At 48.9% G+C, this 18,674-nt stretch overlaps 2 protein-coding genes and 1 pseudogene across 2 annotated transcripts in view; 1 reads left to right on the plus strand and 2 right to left on the minus strand.

Annotated features, from left to right (window-relative positions):
* Positions 1 to 1,584, minus strand: part of MXD3 (MAX dimerization protein 3) — a 26,847-nt gene extending 25,263 nt beyond the window's left edge. The window contains exons 1-2 of the mRNA XM_025387639.1: positions 1,454 to 1,584; positions 1,247 to 1,361 (exon numbers count right to left, since the gene is read on the minus strand). The gene's annotated coding sequence lies outside the window, so the exon portion shown is untranslated. The remainder of the gene's footprint in view (positions 1 to 1,246; positions 1,362 to 1,453) is intronic.
* Positions 1 to 17,309, minus strand: part of LMAN2 (lectin, mannose binding 2) — a 21,771-nt gene extending 4,462 nt beyond the window's left edge. Inside the window, exons 1-6 of the mRNA XM_025387637.1 lie at positions 16,877 to 17,309; positions 16,598 to 16,716; positions 2,560 to 2,677; positions 1,796 to 1,875; positions 1,454 to 1,615; positions 1,247 to 1,361 (exon numbers count right to left, since the gene is read on the minus strand). Of these exons, the coding sequence (XP_025243422.1) occupies positions 1,247 to 1,361; positions 1,454 to 1,615; positions 1,796 to 1,875; positions 2,560 to 2,677; positions 16,598 to 16,716; positions 16,877 to 17,072 (790 nt within the window). The 5' untranslated portion in view covers positions 17,073 to 17,309. The remainder of the gene's footprint in view (positions 1 to 1,246; positions 1,362 to 1,453; positions 1,616 to 1,795; positions 1,876 to 2,559; positions 2,678 to 16,597; positions 16,717 to 16,876) is intronic.
* On the plus strand, positions 3,478 to 14,394 carry LOC112626154 (annotated as a pseudogene).
* Positions 17,310 to 18,674: the final 1,365 nt, after the last annotated feature.

Here is an 18,674-nt window from a genome sequence, read left to right on the forward strand (position 1 = left end):
GGGTCTGAGTGGACCCAAGCACTTCTCTGCTGAGAGGGAGGCTCCTGGGCAGTGGGCAGACTACAGGCCCTGGAATGGGTCATCCTGAGGACAAACCACCCATGTCAGGTCCCCCGTGTCAGGTGCCAGTTCTGGTCAGGAGCTGGCCCTGGCCTGGCACCTGCTCAGGGACCCAAAGAGAGACCGAGAACCACAGCCAAGGCCACCATGGCCTGGTGACCAGTGAGGCCTGAGCAGGTTAGAGGCACCCCAGTGCTCACCGAGCACCTGCCCCGGGCCAAACACGAGCCATTTATAGAGCTTACAATTGAGCAGGAGGGCCAGAGACAACAGCATTCATTACTCGGTAGATTCAAAGATGGTAAATACTATGAAGAAAAATAAAGCCGGCAAAGGTGATGGGGAGTGGGTTGGGGACTACAGGAGGGGGTGCGACGTTCCACAAGGGAATCAGGGAAGGCCGCGCTGAGGAGGTGACATCTGAGCAAGGCCCTTGGAGACAAGAGTGAAACAGCTGGGGCAGGAGGGCACAGGCGCATCCAGGGAGCAGCTGGAAGCCACAGTAGGCAGGGGGAGCAGTGAGCGAGGAGCCAGAGGTGGCAGGGCTGGCACAGAGGCCCTGGCCCTGGTGCCCCCTGCAGGGCTCTGACCAGAGCAGCAGGAGGCCTCACACCAGCTGAAGGCAATTACTTAGCTGCTGTGCTCAGGGGAGACTGTTGGGGGCTGGTGAAGGAGGGAATCACTTGGGAGGCTCCAGTGAGATATTGGTGGCCTGAAGCCTCCAGGTAGTCAGGGAGGGGTGGGAAGCGGTGGGACATGCTGTGAAAATAAAGCCACAGGGACTGTTGATGGACCAGAGGTGCCATGTGAGAGAAAAAAGGGTCCGGAAAGACAGCAAGCAAATAGAGGAGCAGAGGTGCCACTGACATCCTGAAGGGTAAGACGTGGCCTCAGCTCTGGGCACAAGGGCTGAGCAGGTCTGGAGCGGTCTGAGCTGGAGATAAATCTGGGAATCTACGTCACCCAAATCTAATTGACCCATTGCCTCCTGTTGACGGGGAAGGTTGCCAAGGGACTGTTCAAGGACTGAGGCCCGGACAGGCCATTTACAGACGAAAGGAAGAGGAGGAACCACAGTCAGCTGAGTCCAGAAACCACACGAAGGCAGGCAATCAACTGCACGGAAAGCTCCCAGTCCCTCAGGGTGAGTCGGGCTGGGAACCAGTGCCTGGCCCGGCCCACTCACCAGACAGGTCGCCGGTGCCGGCGGAGGCCCCGAAGTAGTAGCCGGTGGGCAGGCGCACTCCCGTGATGTCAATGCAGTTCTTCCACTCGTTCTTGTCCTCCAGGTCGGTCATCACCTGCGGGGCCCAGCACGCTAAGCACCTCGCAGGACAGCAGCCTGCCCTCCTGAGCCTCTGTGGGATCGGCACCCCCCGCCCAGCCGGCTCACCGTCAGACGGCCCCGGGAGTAGCGCACAGCCAGGAAGGTGTCGTGATCGCGGTTGCGGAAGTCAGCCGTGCAGCCCGCCAGCTCGGTCCAGCGCCCATCCTTGCTGTGGTCGTAGGACAGGGAGCCATTGTTCACCATCACCGAGATGTACGGGAACACGCGCTGGGACCAAGACACCGGTTACTCCACAAGCAGCCCAGCCTGTGGGGCGAGCAGGGGCACCCGCCGCCCCAATCCCTGGAGGCTCCTCTCGTGCCGGGACCATGGAGGCCCCAGGGCCCCCTCCTCTAGCCCACTGCCCAGTCCTTCCTCTCCTGCTCAGCAGGAGAGAGCGGGGCCTACCTCGGTGGTCTCATCATTGGGGTAGGTGTCCAGGAAGATGGCTAAGCCGTGGAAGTTATCTTTGCTTCCAAACACAGGCCCTAGAATTACAAGGAGATGCTCTCACAATGGGAGAAACGGGAGCTGTCCCATGGGTACCCGAAAGGCAGGCAATGCCAACGTGGGTGGGGGCAAGAGAGCCCAACTCAATGGCCATTCACCGAGAGAGAAGAGATGGTGAGAGGAGAAAGCTGAGGCTTTCTCCCCAGAAGCGGGGAGTCTAGGCGTGTGACACAGAGGACTCAAGTCTGAAGGCTGAACTGTGAGGGGACTGAGGTAGGGGTCAAGGGGGTGCCTGGCTTACAAAACACAGTGAGCCACAGGACACAGCCCTACTCCGGAGGCTCCATCCTCTACACCGGGGCCGCAAACACTCTGTGGAGGGCCACTGAGGTGACACCTCCGGGTCTGGGGGCCACCTGCAGTCACAGCCACACAGTCTTCATGTTCGGCTTTTTTACAACAGTAACTGTTTCGAATGGTAAACCCAGGCCAACGAGGGTGTAGGGCTGAGCTGCAGGGCCCAGCTGCTCCTCTCCCCTCAGCAGCCTTCCTTCCAGAGCCAGGCTCCTTCCGGAGGCGCAGGACTTCATCCACGGGAGCAGCACTTTCCTAACGGGAGAGACGCTGGGCCCCACGAGCCACAGGCGGCCCCACGCCACCTCCCTGGGGGGCCAGCAGCCATGCCCGTGCCCACCCCCGGCCTGGGGCCCCGCAGGGCCCACCTGGCACGAGGCGGTCCCGGGTGTACCACAAGGCGATGCCGTCTCCATGGAGGTTCTTCTTCCCGGTGCCGTGGACTTTGAAGTGGACGTGCATTTCCCAGTCCTTGAGGAAGCAGGGCTGGAGGGAGAGCAGAACGGGCTGCTCAGAGCTCCCCGGGGCCTTCCAGCAAGCTGGAGGCAATCCCGGCACGGCCCCTGCCCCACAGACCTCTCTTCCCTCCCCAGCGAAGACTGGGCACTCCTTGGCACAGGGCCACAAGTGCCACTGACCACAGACCCCTAAATGTTCTCAGCGTGAAGGTAAGAGACTGCTGGGCACCAGGTGAGGTGGGGGAGGCCACAGTGTCCCAAGGCTGCCTGAGGCCCAGACCCCGCCCGCAGGCCCCAGGCTGCTCCTGAGCAGGTGGCCGCCACACGGTTCACCCTCGTTACCAGCCAAACCCACCAGCCATTGCCTCTCCATCCCCGCTGCTCTTGCCCTGGAACCTTGTACAGAGGTTACTACTCCTATTTGAGCGACATATTTTACAGGAAAACAAATTCAGAGGTGTAACAACTTGTCCACAGCAGCTCAGTGGACTGTCTGATTCACGCCCAGGGCTTTCTGACTCCGAGAGCTCTGCTCTGCCTTCGGTCCTTCCCGGGGCCTGCAGCAGGCCTTTCACATAAATTGCACCAGCCCCTTTCTGGTCACCCACACCCACTGCCTACCCTGCTAACCAGCCTTCCCAAGTGAGGAAAATCAGGCCAGGTCAGTGCTGCTGGGCCTCCAGCTCAGGTCTGGCTGACTCCAAAACCCAGCCCTCCACCAGTTCACCTCCCCAGCCCAGCCTAAGTGTGGTACCAGTGCTGGGGATGAGAGCTGGTCAGGGTCGTGCTCTGGGGCTCAAGGGCAGCACCGTGTGAGCTGGGGCAGGGATGGTCGCTGCCTACGGCAAGGGAGAAAGCCTGGCCTTCCCCATCTGGAAGTCGTTTGTGAAAACTAAGGTGTCAACACACACGGTGACAAGTATCCACTTTCAGGAAATCTGCAGATGGGTATGTAAGCAAGTGATTAAACAAACACCCATCAGAAAGGCAAACCCAAACAAGATGCTGACCTGTCAGATGGGCAACTGTGAAAAAGACCATTAACGTCCAATGCAGATGAGGATGAAGAGAAATGAACACAGGAGTAAAGGAACATGAGACAGTATTAATGATGGGTAATTCTGGGAGGGGGATTATGGCGACTGTTTACAATGTTTGAATAACGTACAATAAACACATTACTTCTGTGATCACAAAAAAATAAAAAATAACAACACACCGTATCCCGACGCAATATGGTTCATTCATTCACTGATGTCAGACTCACTGCTCCCACTCTGGGCACCGGGAACCCAGATAACAAAACCTAGGCCGAGTCCCCGAGAGCACAAAAGAATGGAAGATATAGAATTGTGGGTAAGAGATGGAGGAAAGAGTGAGAGAGACTAAGACTCATATAATTGGGATTCCTAAGTAAGATGTAAGAGATTAGGGCAAAGGAATATTTAAAGATATCTAAGCACTTACTAAAGCTGATTCAAAGACCTGCCACAAACTTTAAAAGTCCTACAAACCAAAGGAGATGACTAAAAAGAAAACCATAGTTAGGCACAAAAAAAGAAGGGAAGGATAGAGGAAACAAACAAACAATAAAAACAGATAGCTTTTTAACATGAAAGTATTTTTTTCTAATTTTTTCCCCCATGGCACAGCACCAGGCAATCCTGAGAACTTGTGCCACAAAAGCATTTTTTCTTTCTTTTCAATTTCAACTTTTATTTTAAATACAGGGGCTCCATGTGCAGGCTACATGGGTATACTACACCCAGGCAGAGAGAACATTACCCAGTAGGTAGTTTTTCAAATCACGTCCTCCCCCATCTAGTTAGTCTGGAGTGTCTATTGTTCCCCTTAAAAACAGATCATCTTGGCCAGGTGCAGTGGCTCACGCCTATAATCCCAGCACTTTGGGAGGCCAAAGCAGATGGATCACTTGAGGTCGAGACCAGCCTGGCCAACATGGTGAAACCCCGTCTCTACTAAAAATACAAAAATTAGCCAGGCGTGGTGGTGCGTGCCTGTAATCCCAGCTACTTGGGAGGCTGAGGTGGGAGAACTGCTTGAACCTGGGAGGTGGAGGTTGCAGTGAGCCAAGATTGCGCCACTGCACCCCACCATTAAAAAATAATAATAATAATATTAAAGAAAAAGCAACCAGAGGGAAAAAAGAGATGACCCTCAAAGGAGCAATAATTAGCCTGATACCTGGCTTCACAACGGAAACAGTGGGAGCAAGAAGGCAGATGAATGATATGTTTGGAGATACAGGAAGGTAACAGCCAGCATGGGATTCTATACTCAGCAAATGCATCCTTCAAGAATGAAGGTAAAATTAAGATAGTTTGAGGCCAGGCGCGGTGGCTCACGCCTGTAATCCCAGCATTTTGGGAGGCCGAGGCGGGCAGATCACAAGGTCAGGAGATCGAGACCATCCTGGCTAACACGGTGAAACCCCATCTCTACTAAAAATTACAACAAAAATTAGCTGGGCGTAGTGTTGGGTGCCTGTAGTCCCAGCTACTTGGGAGGCTGAGGCAGGAGACTGGCGTGAACCCGAGAGGCGGAGCTTGTAGTGAGCCAAGATCGCACCACTGCACTCCAGCCTGGGTGATAGAGCAAGACTCCGTCTCAAAAAAAAAAAGATATTTTGAGACGAACAAACAAAAACCAAAAGAATTCATTAGCAGACTCATGCTTTCATTCTTCAGGGAGAAAGAAAATGATCCCCCTCCAGATGTAAAGTCAGATTCCAGAAGGAATGAAGAACAACAAATACAGTGACTATAAGGGTGAAAATCTAAATATCTGACTACATAAAACAATGGGTTGTGTGATATAAAACAGAAATAATTAAAATAAATGACAACAATAAATGGAGTTGAAGTGTGTTAGGATCCTTGCACTGTCCAGGAAGAAGGTAAAGTATATACTATCATTAGATTTTGGTAAAACACGAATGCCTACTTTAAATTCTAGGGTGACCACTTAAAATTGAGAAAAGAGCATATAACTTTCAAGCTAATAGAAGAGGAAAAATAGGATAATAAAAATTAACCTAAAAGTAGAGAAAAATGAACAGAGAATAGGCACTTTGAAAATAAAGAGTAAGATAGCAGATTAAACTCAAATGTATCACTATTTCATTAAATGTAAATGGACTAAATGCTAAATAAAAAAACAAAACCTAAGGGCACCTAGGATCTCTGTATTTTTTCCTATAACTGCATGTGAATTTATAATTATATCAAAATAGAGAGTTTAATTTGAAAAGTAAAGAGGCCAGGTGCAGTGGCTCATACCGATAGTCCCAGCACCTTGGGAGGCCATCATGGGAGGCTTGCTGAGCCAAGGAGTTCAAGACCAGCCTGGGCAACATAGCAAGACCCCATCTCTATAAAAAATAATAATAAGTATATAAAGGATCAGAGATCTAAACTTAAGAGCTAAAACCTGGGCAGTTGCAGTGGCTCACACCTGTAATCTGAAACACTTTGGGAGGCTGAGGCAGGTGGATCACCAGAGCTCAGAAGTTCAAGACTAGCCCAGGTAACATGGTGAAAACTCATCTCTACAAAATAACATGAAAATCAGCTGGGCCTGACTGCACATGCCTGTAGTCCCAGCTACTTGTGGGGCTGAGACAGGAGGATCACTTGAGCTGGAGAGGTCAAGGCTGCAGCTTTGAGCCGTTTTCATGCCACGGCACTCCAGCCTGGGCAACAAAATGAGACCTTGCCTCAAAAAACAATAAACAAACAAAAAAACCCATCAAAACTCTTAGAAGAAAATCTAGGGAAAAATGTTCATGACACTGGATTTAGTGATGATTTCTAGGATATAGCACCAAAAGCACAGACAAAAAAAAAAAAGATAAATTGGACTTCACCAAAACTAAAAACTTTTGTACATCAAAGAACATGACCAAAAGAGTGAAGAGACAACCCACAGAATGGGAGAAAATATTTGCAAATCACACATCTGATAAGGGATTAATATCTAGAATATATAAAGAAACCCTAGGCCAGGCACGGTGGCTCACGCCTGTAATCCCAACACTTTGGGAGGCCGAGGCGGGTGGATCATGAGGCCAGGAGATCGAGACCATCCTGGCTAACACGGTGAAACCCTGTCTCTACTAAAAAAAAAAAAGAGTTAGCTGGGCCTGCTGACGGGCGCCTCATAGTCCCAGCTACTTGGGAGGCTCAGGCAGGAGAATGGCGTGAACCCAGGAGGCGGAGCTTGCAGTGAGCCGAGATCCGGCCACTGCACTGCAGCGTGGGCAACAGAGCGAGACTGTCTCAAAAAAAACAAAAAAAAAGAAACCCTAAAAAATTGACCAAAAAATATCCAACTCAAAAACACATAATAGACATGAATAGACATTTCTCCAGAGAAGACATACAAATGGTCACTAAGTATAACAAAATGCTCAACATCATTAGCCATTAGGGAAATGCAAATAAAAACCATAATGAGATGCCACTTCACAACCATTGGAATGGCTATTTAAAAAAAATTATTATTATTATTTTTTGAGACAAAATCTCACTCTGTCACCCAAGCTGGAGTGCAATGGCATGATCTCAGCTCACTGCAACCTCCGCCTCCTGGGCTCAAGCAATTCTCCTGGCTCAGCCTCCCGAGTAGCTGGGATTACAGGCGTGCGCCACAATGCCCAGCCAATTTTTTTGTATTTTAGTAGAGACTAGGTTTCACCATGTTGCCCAGGGTAATTCTAAACTCCTGAGCTCAGCCAATCCGCCTGCCTCGGCCTCCCAAAGTGCTGGGATTACAAGCATGAGCCACTGCGCCAGGCCTGAAAAGGTTATTATTTTTAAAATAAATAAGGCTGGGCGCGGTGGTTCATGCCTGTAATCCCAGCACTTTGATAGGCCAATGCAGGCGGATCACGAGGTCAAGAGATCAAGACCATCCTGGCCAACATGGTGAAACCCTATCTCTACTAAAAATATAAATATTAGCTGGGCGGGGTGGCAGGCGCCTGTAATCCCAGCTACTCGGGAGGCTGAGGCAGGAGAATCACTTGAACCTGGGAGGCAGAGGTGCCAGTGAGTTGAGATCACGCCACTGCACTCCAGCCTGGCGACAGAACGAGACTTCATCTTAATAAACAAACAAACAAACAAACAAATCAATAATAACAAATGTTGGCAACGATGTAGAGAAATTGGAATCCTTGTGCACGCCTGGTGGGAATGTAAAACAGTGCAGTTGCCATAGAAAACAGTTTGGTAGTCCTCAAAAAATTAAAAATAGAATGACCATGTGATCCAGAGATTCTCCTTCCTGAGTATATACCCAAAAGAACTGAAAGTAGGATGCAGATACCTGTATACCAGCTTTCACAGCAGCACTATTCACAATGGCAAAAGATGGAAACAACCCAAGTGTCCATTACGAACAGATGAATGAATGCACAGAATGTGGTCTAGACACACACACACGCGCACACACACACACACATGCACACACGAATATTACTCAGCAACAAAAAGGAATGCAGTACTGATATATACTACAGTATGGAGGAACACTGAAGATATGCTCCGTAAAATGAGTCAGACAAAGAAGACAAATATCGTATGCCTCCATTTATATGAGATGCCTAGAACAGTCAAATTCATAGAGATGAGGTAGAATGGTGGTTACCAGGGACTGTGGGGATGGGAGTGATTGTTAAATGGTAGAGAGGTTCAACTGGGACGAGGAAAGAGTTCTGGAGAGGGACGGTGGTGATGGCTACACAGCAATGTGAATGCACTTAATTCCACTGACCTGTATACTTAAAAATGGTTAAAATGGGTCAGGCGCAGTAGCTCACGCCTATAATCTCAGCACTTTGGGAGGCCAAGCCGGGAGGATTGCTTGAGGCCATGAGTTCGAGATCAGCCCGGGCAGCATAGTGAGAACCCATCTCTACAAAAAATTTAAAAAAAAAAAAAAAAATTAGCCAGGCACAGTAGCACATGCCTTGTAATCCCAGCTACTCAGGAGACTAAGCAGGAGGATCACTGGAGTCCAGGAGTTCGAGGTTGCAATGAGCTAGGATTGTGCCACTGCACTCCAGCCTGGGTGACAGAGCGAGACCCTGTCTCTAAAAAAAAAAAGTTTTTTTTAATTTTAAAAACTGGTTACAATGGTACACTTTGTTACATACTTTTTTTTTTTTTTTTTTTGAGACAGAGTCTTGCTCTGTCGCCAGGCTAGAGTGCAGTGGTGTGATCTCAGCTCACTGCAACCTCTGCCTCCCTGGTTCAAGGGATTCTCCTGTCTCAGCCTCCCAAGTAGCTGGGATTACAGGCACACGCCACTACGACCAGCTAATTTTGTGTATTTTTAGTAGAGACAGGGTTTCACCATGTTGGCCAGGATGGTCTTGATCTCCTGACCATGTGATCCACCTACCTCAGCCTCCCAAAGTGCTGAGATTACAGGCGTGAGCCACCGCGCCCAGCCTGTGTTACATACATTTTATCACAATAGAAATATTTCAGACATTTGGCCAGATGTGGTGGCTCGCACCATAATCCCAGCACTTTGGGAGACAGGCAGGCAGATCACCTGAGGTCGGGAGTTCAAGACCAGCCTGGCCAACATGGTGAAACCTCGTCTCTACTAAAAATACAAAAATTAGCCGGGTGCGGTGGCATGCACCTGTAGTCCCAGCTACCAGGGAGGCTGAGGCAGGAGAATCACCTGAACCCAGGAGGCAGAGGTTGCAGTGAGCTGAGATCACGCCGCTACACTCCAGCCTGGGCAACAGAGTGAAACCCTGTCTCCACAAAAAAAATAAAAATAAAAAAATTTGAGAAATTTAATTTTCTTGCACGTGCAGATATATAAGTACAACAGTCAAAACATTTTTTTAGATAGCCATTACATCTTTTAAATGCCATTGTTAGGCTGGGCGCAGTGGGCTCATGCCTGTAATCCCAGCAGTCTGGGAGGCCAAGATGGGTGGACTGCTTGAGCCCAGAGTTCACGACCAGGCTAGGTAACATGGCAAAACTCCACTTCTACCAAAAAAAAAAAAAATTAGCCAAGCATGGTGGTGTGCGCCTGTAGTCCCAGCTACTCAGGAGGCTGAGGTCTGAGGTGGGAGGATCACGCCCAGGAGACCAAGGCTGCAGTGAGGTGTGATCACACCACTGCATTCCAGCCTAGGTGGCAGATTAAGACCCTGTTTTTTGTTTGTTTGTTTGTTTCTAAACAAAAAAAAGCAAGCCACTGTTTCAATGTCAATGTGTAGCCTACTGAATAAAATAGTTTCATAAATTGATGGATTTAAAGATTTTAAAAAAGGTTAAAATGGTAAATTTTATGTTATATGAATTTACAACAAAAATAACACCCCTGAAACCTAGTAATATGCCATTTATAAGAAAAAACCCTAAAACATAAAGAAATGGGAAAAAGTAAAAGGACAGAAAAACCATGCTATGCAAACACTAACCAAAAGCAAGCTTCTGCTCTTTGAGGAAGACACGGTCACAGGTGGTGCAGAGCTGTGGTCCGCCCGCTCCTGCTCCTGCCTCAGCACTGTTTGCTCTGGCTGAGGAACAAGTTAGTCAGGAAGCCTTGCAGCAGCCATGGCATTTATTTGTTTATTTATTTTATTTTTTTTTTTTTTTTTTTTTGAGACAGAGTCTCGCTGTCACCCAAGCTGGAGTGCAGTGGTGTGATCTCGGCTCACTGCAACCTCTTCCTCCCCGGTTCAAGCAATTCTGCCTCAGCCTTCCGAGTAGCTGGGACTACAGGCGCCCGCCACCACGCCCGGCTAATTTTTGTAGTTTTAGTACAGACAGGGTGTCACCTTGTTAGCCAGGATGGTCTCGATCTCCTGACCTCAGGTAATCTGCCTGCTTTGGCCTCCCAAAGTGCTGGGATTACAGGCGTGAGCCACTGCACCCGGCCTACCCATGGCTTTAAAAATACCAGGAAAAAACCCACGGAGCCGGAGGTGACAGTTCACTGAATCGGAATCAGTTTAATGAGCTGCAATGTAAAATCCCCAGAGAAGGTGTGTGCTGACTTGATCAGAGGAGCAAGGGGAAACAATCTCAAAGTGAAAGGACCAGCTGGGGTGCCTACCAAGGCTTCGAGAATCACCACAAGAAAAACTCTTTGTGAAGGTTCTAACACATGGGATCTTTTCCAGATGAGAATCCACAAGCAGCTCACTGACCTGCACAGTCCTTCTGAGATTAAGCGGACTCCTTCCCTCAGTATTGAGCCAGGAATTGAGGTGGCAGTCACCATTACAGATATTAAAGTCGACTATTTTCATATTGATTACTGGTTGTTTAAAAAAAAAAAAAAAAAGCAAGCTTCTGTAGCTATACCAATAACAAAATGTAAAAAGGGGCTCTTAATGATAAAAGATTCCATTTACCTAGAGATATAATAAACCTAAGTGTTTGAATGCACCTAATTTGGCCTCAAAACATATAAAACAGAAACTGACAGAACTACAAAGATGCAGACAAATTCACATACAGAAATTTTTTAACACTTTTTTTTTTCAGATGAGGTTTTACTATGTTGCCTGGGCTGGTTTTGAACTCCTTGGCTCAAGCAATCCTCCTGCCTCAGCCTCCCCAGTATGTGGGACTTATAGGCACATGTCACCTTGCCCCGCCACACACAGAAAGTTTTAACAAAGTTCTCTTAGTAACTAGTAAAAGCGAGCAGACAAAAATATGAGGAAGGCTATAGAAGATGTGAACTCAATCTTAACCCTGGCTGCACGGCAGACCCACCTGGGAAGCTAAAGAACCTAAATGGCACGCTGTAGTCAACAACTAGAGAATCCACATTCATAAGCACAAACCGAACGCTTCCAAAAAACCTAACCATGATGCAATTCCATCAGCTATCTAACAATAATAAACAATTTTAAAAGACAACTAAAATAGACCTCATATATCTGAAAACTTTAAACAAATGTATCTCACATATACAAAAGTCAGCCCAGAAACCACATTTCAAATGGTCTCTGGCGCCCAGGAGTTTTCCGCACCTGGGGACAACCACCTGAAGACAGACCAGGCTGCTGAGAGGCTGACCTCAGAGCGGAAGGGCAACTGAGTGAGGGAGGTGGGAAAGGAAAACCCACACACCCATTCCCGGCATGTTCACGGGGAAGCTGGCTTCAGGAATGAGCACACGAGACAGTGGAGGACCTGGAAACTGACACCTCCAGGACTATGCAGGCCTTAGAAAGTCTCCATGACCCCAGATTAAAACTGCAGATTAGCCGGGCGCGGTGGCTCAAGCCTGTAATCCCAGCACTTTGGGAGGCTGAGACGGGCGGATCACGAGGTCAGGAGATCGAGACCATCCTGGCTAACACGGTGAAACCCCGTCTCTACTAAAAAATACAAAAAACTAGCCGGGCGAGGTGGCGGGCGCCTGTAGTCCCAGCTACTCGGGAGGCTGAGGCAGGAGAATGGTGTAAACCTGGGAGGTGGAGCTTGCAGTGAGCTGAGATCCGGCCACTGCGCTCCAGCCTGGGTGACAGAGCGAGACTCCGTTTAAAAAAAAAAAAAAAACTGCAGATTAGCAGAGACATACTATGATACAGACAATAGAAGGCCTCTAGCCTCTGGAGGATCTTAAGCAGGCAAGGCACAGGCTGGAAATGATTCGGAAGCTGCTTCTGGGGACAAACATGACATGACCACAGTTCTTAACCCACAGCAAACCCACCTGGGGAGCTCAGAAAGATTAATGCCATAGTCCTACACCAGGCCAACTACATCAGAATCACCTGGCAATAAGAGGCTATTTTACAGTTAAGCAGTTTCCACAACTCTGCTTGCAATGAAACAGAATGTAGAAGTAATCAACAGTCAGCTGAAAGATCATCCAAAGTTTTGATAAAAGATCACTGCATGACGTTGGGTTTATAAACCAAAGAAGATCCAAGTATTCAGTGACGCTGCTCTACCAAAACTCCCTCTGTGCCAGGCACAGTGGTGGTGAGCACCTGTGTCCAAGATACTCAGAGGCTGAGGTGGGAAGATGGTTTGAGTCCAAGAGTTCAAGACAAGACTGGGCAAAATAGTAAGATCCCACCTCTAACAGAAATTTAAAATTTAAAAAATAACCCTATCTCCATCTACTACTTAAGAGAACACAGTTTCTCAGAATTCATGTATATAAAAACAAAAAGTGGAAGTGGTACTGAACTTGTCTGACAATAGTATTCATTCAGATGGGGGTGGGGGAGTGACATCCCACTAAGATCTCACCTTTCAAAAAATGTTTACTTTTGTATTATAATTATTCAAAAACTGTGTAATGCATTTACTTTCATCAAGTGTGTACAGATAATTATAATAATCCCAAATAAAATATTAAAACTTAGTTTCACCGTCTCAATGAAATCAAAAAGTTTAAATCATATTTATTTTACTTGCAGAAGAATATGGTAGGCTAATGAATAACATTTTCAAGTATTAAGTATATTGCATTAGGATAAAATTCTGTGTGGAAATGAAAATACAAGTTCAATTCAAAAACTGATGTACTGGCCAGGCACAGTGGCTCACACCTGTAATCCTAGCACTTTGGGAGGCCGAGGTGGGCAGATCACTTGAGGCCAGGAGTTCGAGACCAGCCTCGCAAACATGGCAAAACCTCATCTCTACTAAAAATACAAAAAATTAGCTGGACATGGCAGTGTGCGCCTGTAATCCCAGCTACTCAGGAGTCTGAGGCAGGAGAATCTCTTGAACCCGTGAGGTGGAGGTTGCAGTGAGCTGAGATCGCACCACTGTACTCCAGCCTGGGAAACAGAGCATGACTCTGTTTTTAAAAAAAAAAAAAAAAAAAACTCTACTAAAAATACAAAAACTAGCTGGGCATGGTGGTGCACACCTGTAATTCCAGCTACTCAGGGGGCTGAAGCAGGAGAATCACTTGAACCAGGGAGGCAGAGGTTGCAGTGAGCCGAGACTGCGCCACTGCACTCCAGCCTGAGTGATAGAACAAGATTCCCGTCTCAAAAAAAAAAAAAAAAGTGGATATCAAATTGCAATATTTAGATTCCACTGAATGCTTAAAATACTGAACAGTTTCATTTTAAAATGTCAATATTTAAAATATGCTGTCATCCTTTGCAAATACTTAAACCTAATGACAAACAATTTTTGATGCCAACTTTAAAAAGTTTGCTACAGGCCGGGCGCGGTGGCTCAAGCCTGTAATCCCAGCACTCTGGGAGGCCGAGACGGGCGGATCACGAGGTCAGGAGATCAAGACCATCCTGGCTAATACGGTGAAACCCCGTCTCTACTAAAAAAATACAAAAAACTAGCCGGGCGAGGTGGTGGGCGCCTGTAGTCCCAGCTACTCGGGAGGCTGAGGCAGGAGAATGGCGTAAACCCGGGAGGCGGAGCTTGCAGTGAGCTGAGATCCGGCCACCGCACTCCAACCCGGGCGACAGAGCGAGACTCCATCTCAAAAAAAAAAAAAAAAAAAAAAGTTTGCTACAACAGAAAAAAAAGCTTAAAGACTACTGCCGCAGCCTCCGCACAAGATCCCCAAAAGGATAGGGCCTGAGCAGCCTCCCCAGGTCCTGTGCTGCAGCCACCAGGCACTTAAGAGTTCTAGTCACCTCTGAGCCACTCCTTCATCTAGACCACCCCACCTCCGCACCACAGCAGGAGCTATTTTATGGCTGCTCGGAAGACAGCAGGTGTTCAGGGAATGTTTGCCTGAGTGCACGCCTCTACCCTCTCCCGATAGAGTGAATGGAGGAGATAAAAAAGGGAAAAGTTGAGGAAGCATCTCTCCGGCTCATTAAAGGAAGAGGCAGTTCTTGGGAAACACTGAACAGAAAATTCTGATTACCAAGCAATTTCTTTCGGGAATTTACAGGAAGCACTCCAAATGTTTCAGGAATATCAGCAGAGTCAAACAGAAAGGTGGAGGAAGGCAAAACAATTGTATTCCAGACTGAAAATTTGATGAAAGCAAGTGCAGAAGCCTCTCAGTCCTGTGACATCTCAAGCCACGGATGGTGCTAACCATCAGCTATCTACAACCAAAATTTAAGCCACTGTCTTAGATGTGTCTATTACTTGTGGCTAATCCTGATTTCTACAGTTCCGGCACTATTTGCACCTTGCTTTTAAAAAATAATAATAATAATGCTACACTGAACTCATTTCCATGAAAAATATAAGGCTGCATTATCATTTCTTTAAAATATCTGAAAGCCCTAAGACAGAATAATATGACAGAATGTGACTCGGGGGAGACAGGGTGGTTAATGAAGAAGTGTCTGCGTGGGTGGCACTTGAATTGAGACTTAACAGATGAGAAAGAACCAAGCAGGCATGAGGAGCCAGGAGGCAGTGTCCCAGACAGAGGGAACAACAGGTGCAAAGGTCCTGAGGCAAGAAGGCAGCCAGGGAGGCTGGAACAAAATTAACAGAGAGAACTGACTGGAGATGCACCAGGGGCCAGATTGTGCAGACATAATGCATGCTTACCCCTTCACAGGGGACTCCAGGCTCTGAGGATCAGAGTGAAAGCTGAAGAAAGTATCCCCAGATGCCACTAACAGCAGTGTGGAGGCTCAGGGCAGGAAGGAGAGGAGGAGCTGAGGGGACGGGCAGACCAGGCAACACAAAGACAGTGTGGGTTCCCAGAACTAAACAAGAAAGTCAACCAGCAGGGACCAGAGAGCACGGTGATGGAGAAAAATAGAACACTGGCCAACAGCTTAAGCCATGGGAAGGGTTTTGAGATCAGGCAAGCTGGGGCAGGAGCAGGTCCCGCTCCAAGCTGTAACCCAGCCCCAAATTATTCTTCTTTCCCCTTTTTCCTCACCTTGACTGCCTCAGTGTGGAGTCTGTGTAGCAGCTGTCGTTGGCCACTGCTCACATATTACATACTACATACTCTGGGGCAAAGGTCACAGGCACTAAAACTGCCCACAGGTCCAGTCCCTCCACACTACTGATGACAAGACCCTCAAACAAGCACTGGAAAAGGGGTTCTAAGGGGTTCCCCCACTGTCCAGGTGAAGAGTCAGGTACATCGAGAGAACTGCTGGGCTTAGAGATCAGACAAATCAGAGTTTAAATACTGTTTATGTCATTTGCTAGCTGTGTTATTTCTGTATAGTTATGAAAGCCATCTATTTCAAACAGCTTGTTTGAAAATTAAATGCAGGCCGGGCGCGGTGGCTCAAGCCTGTAATCCCAGCACTTTGGGAGGCCGAGACGGGCGGATCACGAGGTCAGGAGATCGAGACCATCCTGGCTAACACGATGAAACCCCGTCTCTACCAAAAGATACAAAAAACTAGCCGGGCGTGGTGGCGGGCACCTGTAGTCCCAGCTACTCCGGAGGCTGAGGCAGGAGAATGGCGTGAACCCGGGAGGCGGAGCTTGCAGTGAGCCGAGATCCGGCCACTGCAATCCAGCCTGGGCGACAGAGCGAGACCCCGTCTCAAAAAAAAAAAAAAAAAAAAAAAAGAAAATTAAATGCAGTAAGGCATGGCAAGGTCAGTGCCTAACACACAGCAAAACACCCAATAAAGATCCAGTTCGCTTGGTTCTTCCCACTACTGAGGGGGTTCAAGTCAGACAGCCTGACAGTTCCACTACTTTCTGGCTACGTAACTTTGGGCAAGACACTTTCAAACCTGAGTCTTAGCTTCTTAGTGGGTAAAATGGAGATAACATTACTCATCTCGCATGGCTTTTAAAGGAAGTGAGGAGGATGAAAATTGTCAAACTCAGCTCCTGACACAATACCCATCGCCTCTCATTATTGGTGGGTGTGACCAAGATGAGGAAAAGGCCAGGGACGGAGGTGCAAACCTATAAACCAAGCTCGGGTCTCTGCTGCTCGGGAGGCAGGGCCTAGCAGCCAACCGAACAGTAAGCCTATCCTCTTTAGAACCACTCACCTGGTGGTTCCAGATAGAGCCCTCTTTGCTGCGCTCGTCAGGGGTCAGACGTACGTACTGGCTCGTGAGCATAGTACTGCCCTGGAAGTCCCAGAGGGGCATGGAGCTGGAACCGACCCCTGTGGGAAGAGACAGGTGCTAAGAGGGCACGCCAGGACTGACCTCGCCAGAGGCAGGAGACCCACAGAGGTGCTCTACTCAGGAGAAACGGCACGCCTTTCCCCAGCCCTGTTCAGCCTCGCCCTCACCCTTCACTCATTCCCACCACAAGGGCTTCACCTTGGTAGGGCTTAATGAGCGAATGCTCCCGCTTGAGATGTTCACTGTTGCCGTCAGTTATATCCGCAGTCACAGACCCCAGCAACAAAAGAAGAAAGAGAGGTGTAGTGGGGCCAGGGCCGGGGCCGGGAAGCCCAGGCCTTCCCAGGCACCGCCGGCCCCAGCCCCAACGCCAAATCCAGCCTTCCGCCGCCATTCTCCTCGCCTCTCGGCCACTTCCGCCCTAGAAGTTCCGCCTTCCGGGTGTCCCATCTAATGGCCTCCGGCCGGAAGCTCTTCAACTTTAGGGTCACCAGGGAGTCAAAAAGCAAAGCCTCTGCAGCAGAGGGGGCGGCAGCTGCATTGGTCGGGCAGCCTCTCATCCTGGTTGAGCGCAGTTCCATCTCCTTAGAGGATCCAAGGCACAGGCCGGCCAGCCCCAGCAATGGGTTCTTACGAGCGACAAGAGCTGTAACCAGTCACGGAACAGCACGTTAGGCTTGCGAGCCAATGAGGAGCAGAGGGGTGGTTGGAGCCGGCGGGAGCGCGAGGACAGTCCGCGACTCCCGGCATGCTGGAATTTGTAGTTTTTATTGGTCGCTCTAATGGGCCGGATGCGGGAAGACTAGGATGTCCTGGGCTTCTGGCTGCAAGTTCTGTCTCTGGAATAACCTTTTCTAGTCCTGGAGAAAGGAGCTCTGAATTGAAGGCGGAGTCCTGAATTCCAGCTCTTGGCCTCCCCGCGTGGCCCTGGGCAGCCTTTAAGCAGTGCAGCCCCAGCTTCAGGCCTTTGGACACTCAGAATTCCCAGTTATTTGAGGGCCTCCACTACCCTCAACTCCTCAGGCCTAGTCGGGTTGAAGCACGAGGAACAGACACAGATCCTGGCCTGGGACCCCAGTGATCACTGGATCATCCCTATGCAAAAGAGTGCAGTGCCCGGTACAGCAAGAAGCATCCGTGAAAGGCTCAGGAAAGCTGTGAATCAGAGGTCGAAAATGTCAGGCCTCTGAGCCCAAGCCAAGCCATCGCATCCCCTGTGACTTGCACGTATACGCCCAGATGGCCTGAAGTAACCGAAGAATCACAAAAGAAGTGAAAATGCCCTGCCCCGCCTTAACTGATGACATTCCACCACAAAAGAAGTGAAAATGGCTGGTCCTTGCCTTAAGCAATGACATTATCTTGTGCCTGGCTTATCCTGGCTCAAAAAGCTCCCCCACTGAGCACCTTGTGCCTCCCACTCCTGCCCGCCAGAGAACAACCCCTCTTTGACTGGAATTTTCCTTTACCTACCCAAATCCTATAAAACCGCCCCACACTTATCTCCCTTCGCTGACTCAGCCCGCCTGCACCCAGGTGATTAAAAAGCTTTATTGCTCACACAAAGCCTGTTTGGTGGTCTCTTCACATGGACGCTCATGACATTTTGGTGCCATGACTCGGATCGGGGGACCCCTCCTTGGTAGATCAATCCCCTGTCCTCCTGCTCTTTGCTCTGTGAGAAAGATCCACCTACGACCTCGGTTCCTCAGACCCACCAGCCTAAGGAACATCTCGCAAACATCTCACCAATATTAAATCGGGTAAGCGGCCCCTTTTTACTCTCTTCTCCAACCTCTCTCACTATCTCTCAACCTCTTTCTCCTTTCAATCTTGACACCACCCTTCAATCTCTCCCTTCTCTTAATTTCAATTCCTTTCATTTTCTGGTAGAGACAAAGGAGACACGTTTTATCCCTGGACCCAAAATGCCGGCACCGGTCACGGACTGGGGAAAGCAGCCTCCCTTGGTGTTTAATCATTGCAGGGACACCTC

Source organism: Theropithecus gelada, chromosome 6 (assembly GCF_003255815.1).
Source record: "Theropithecus gelada isolate Dixy chromosome 6, Tgel_1.0, whole genome shotgun sequence".
NCBI classification, from domain to species: Eukaryota; Metazoa; Chordata; class Mammalia; order Primates; family Cercopithecidae; genus Theropithecus; species Theropithecus gelada.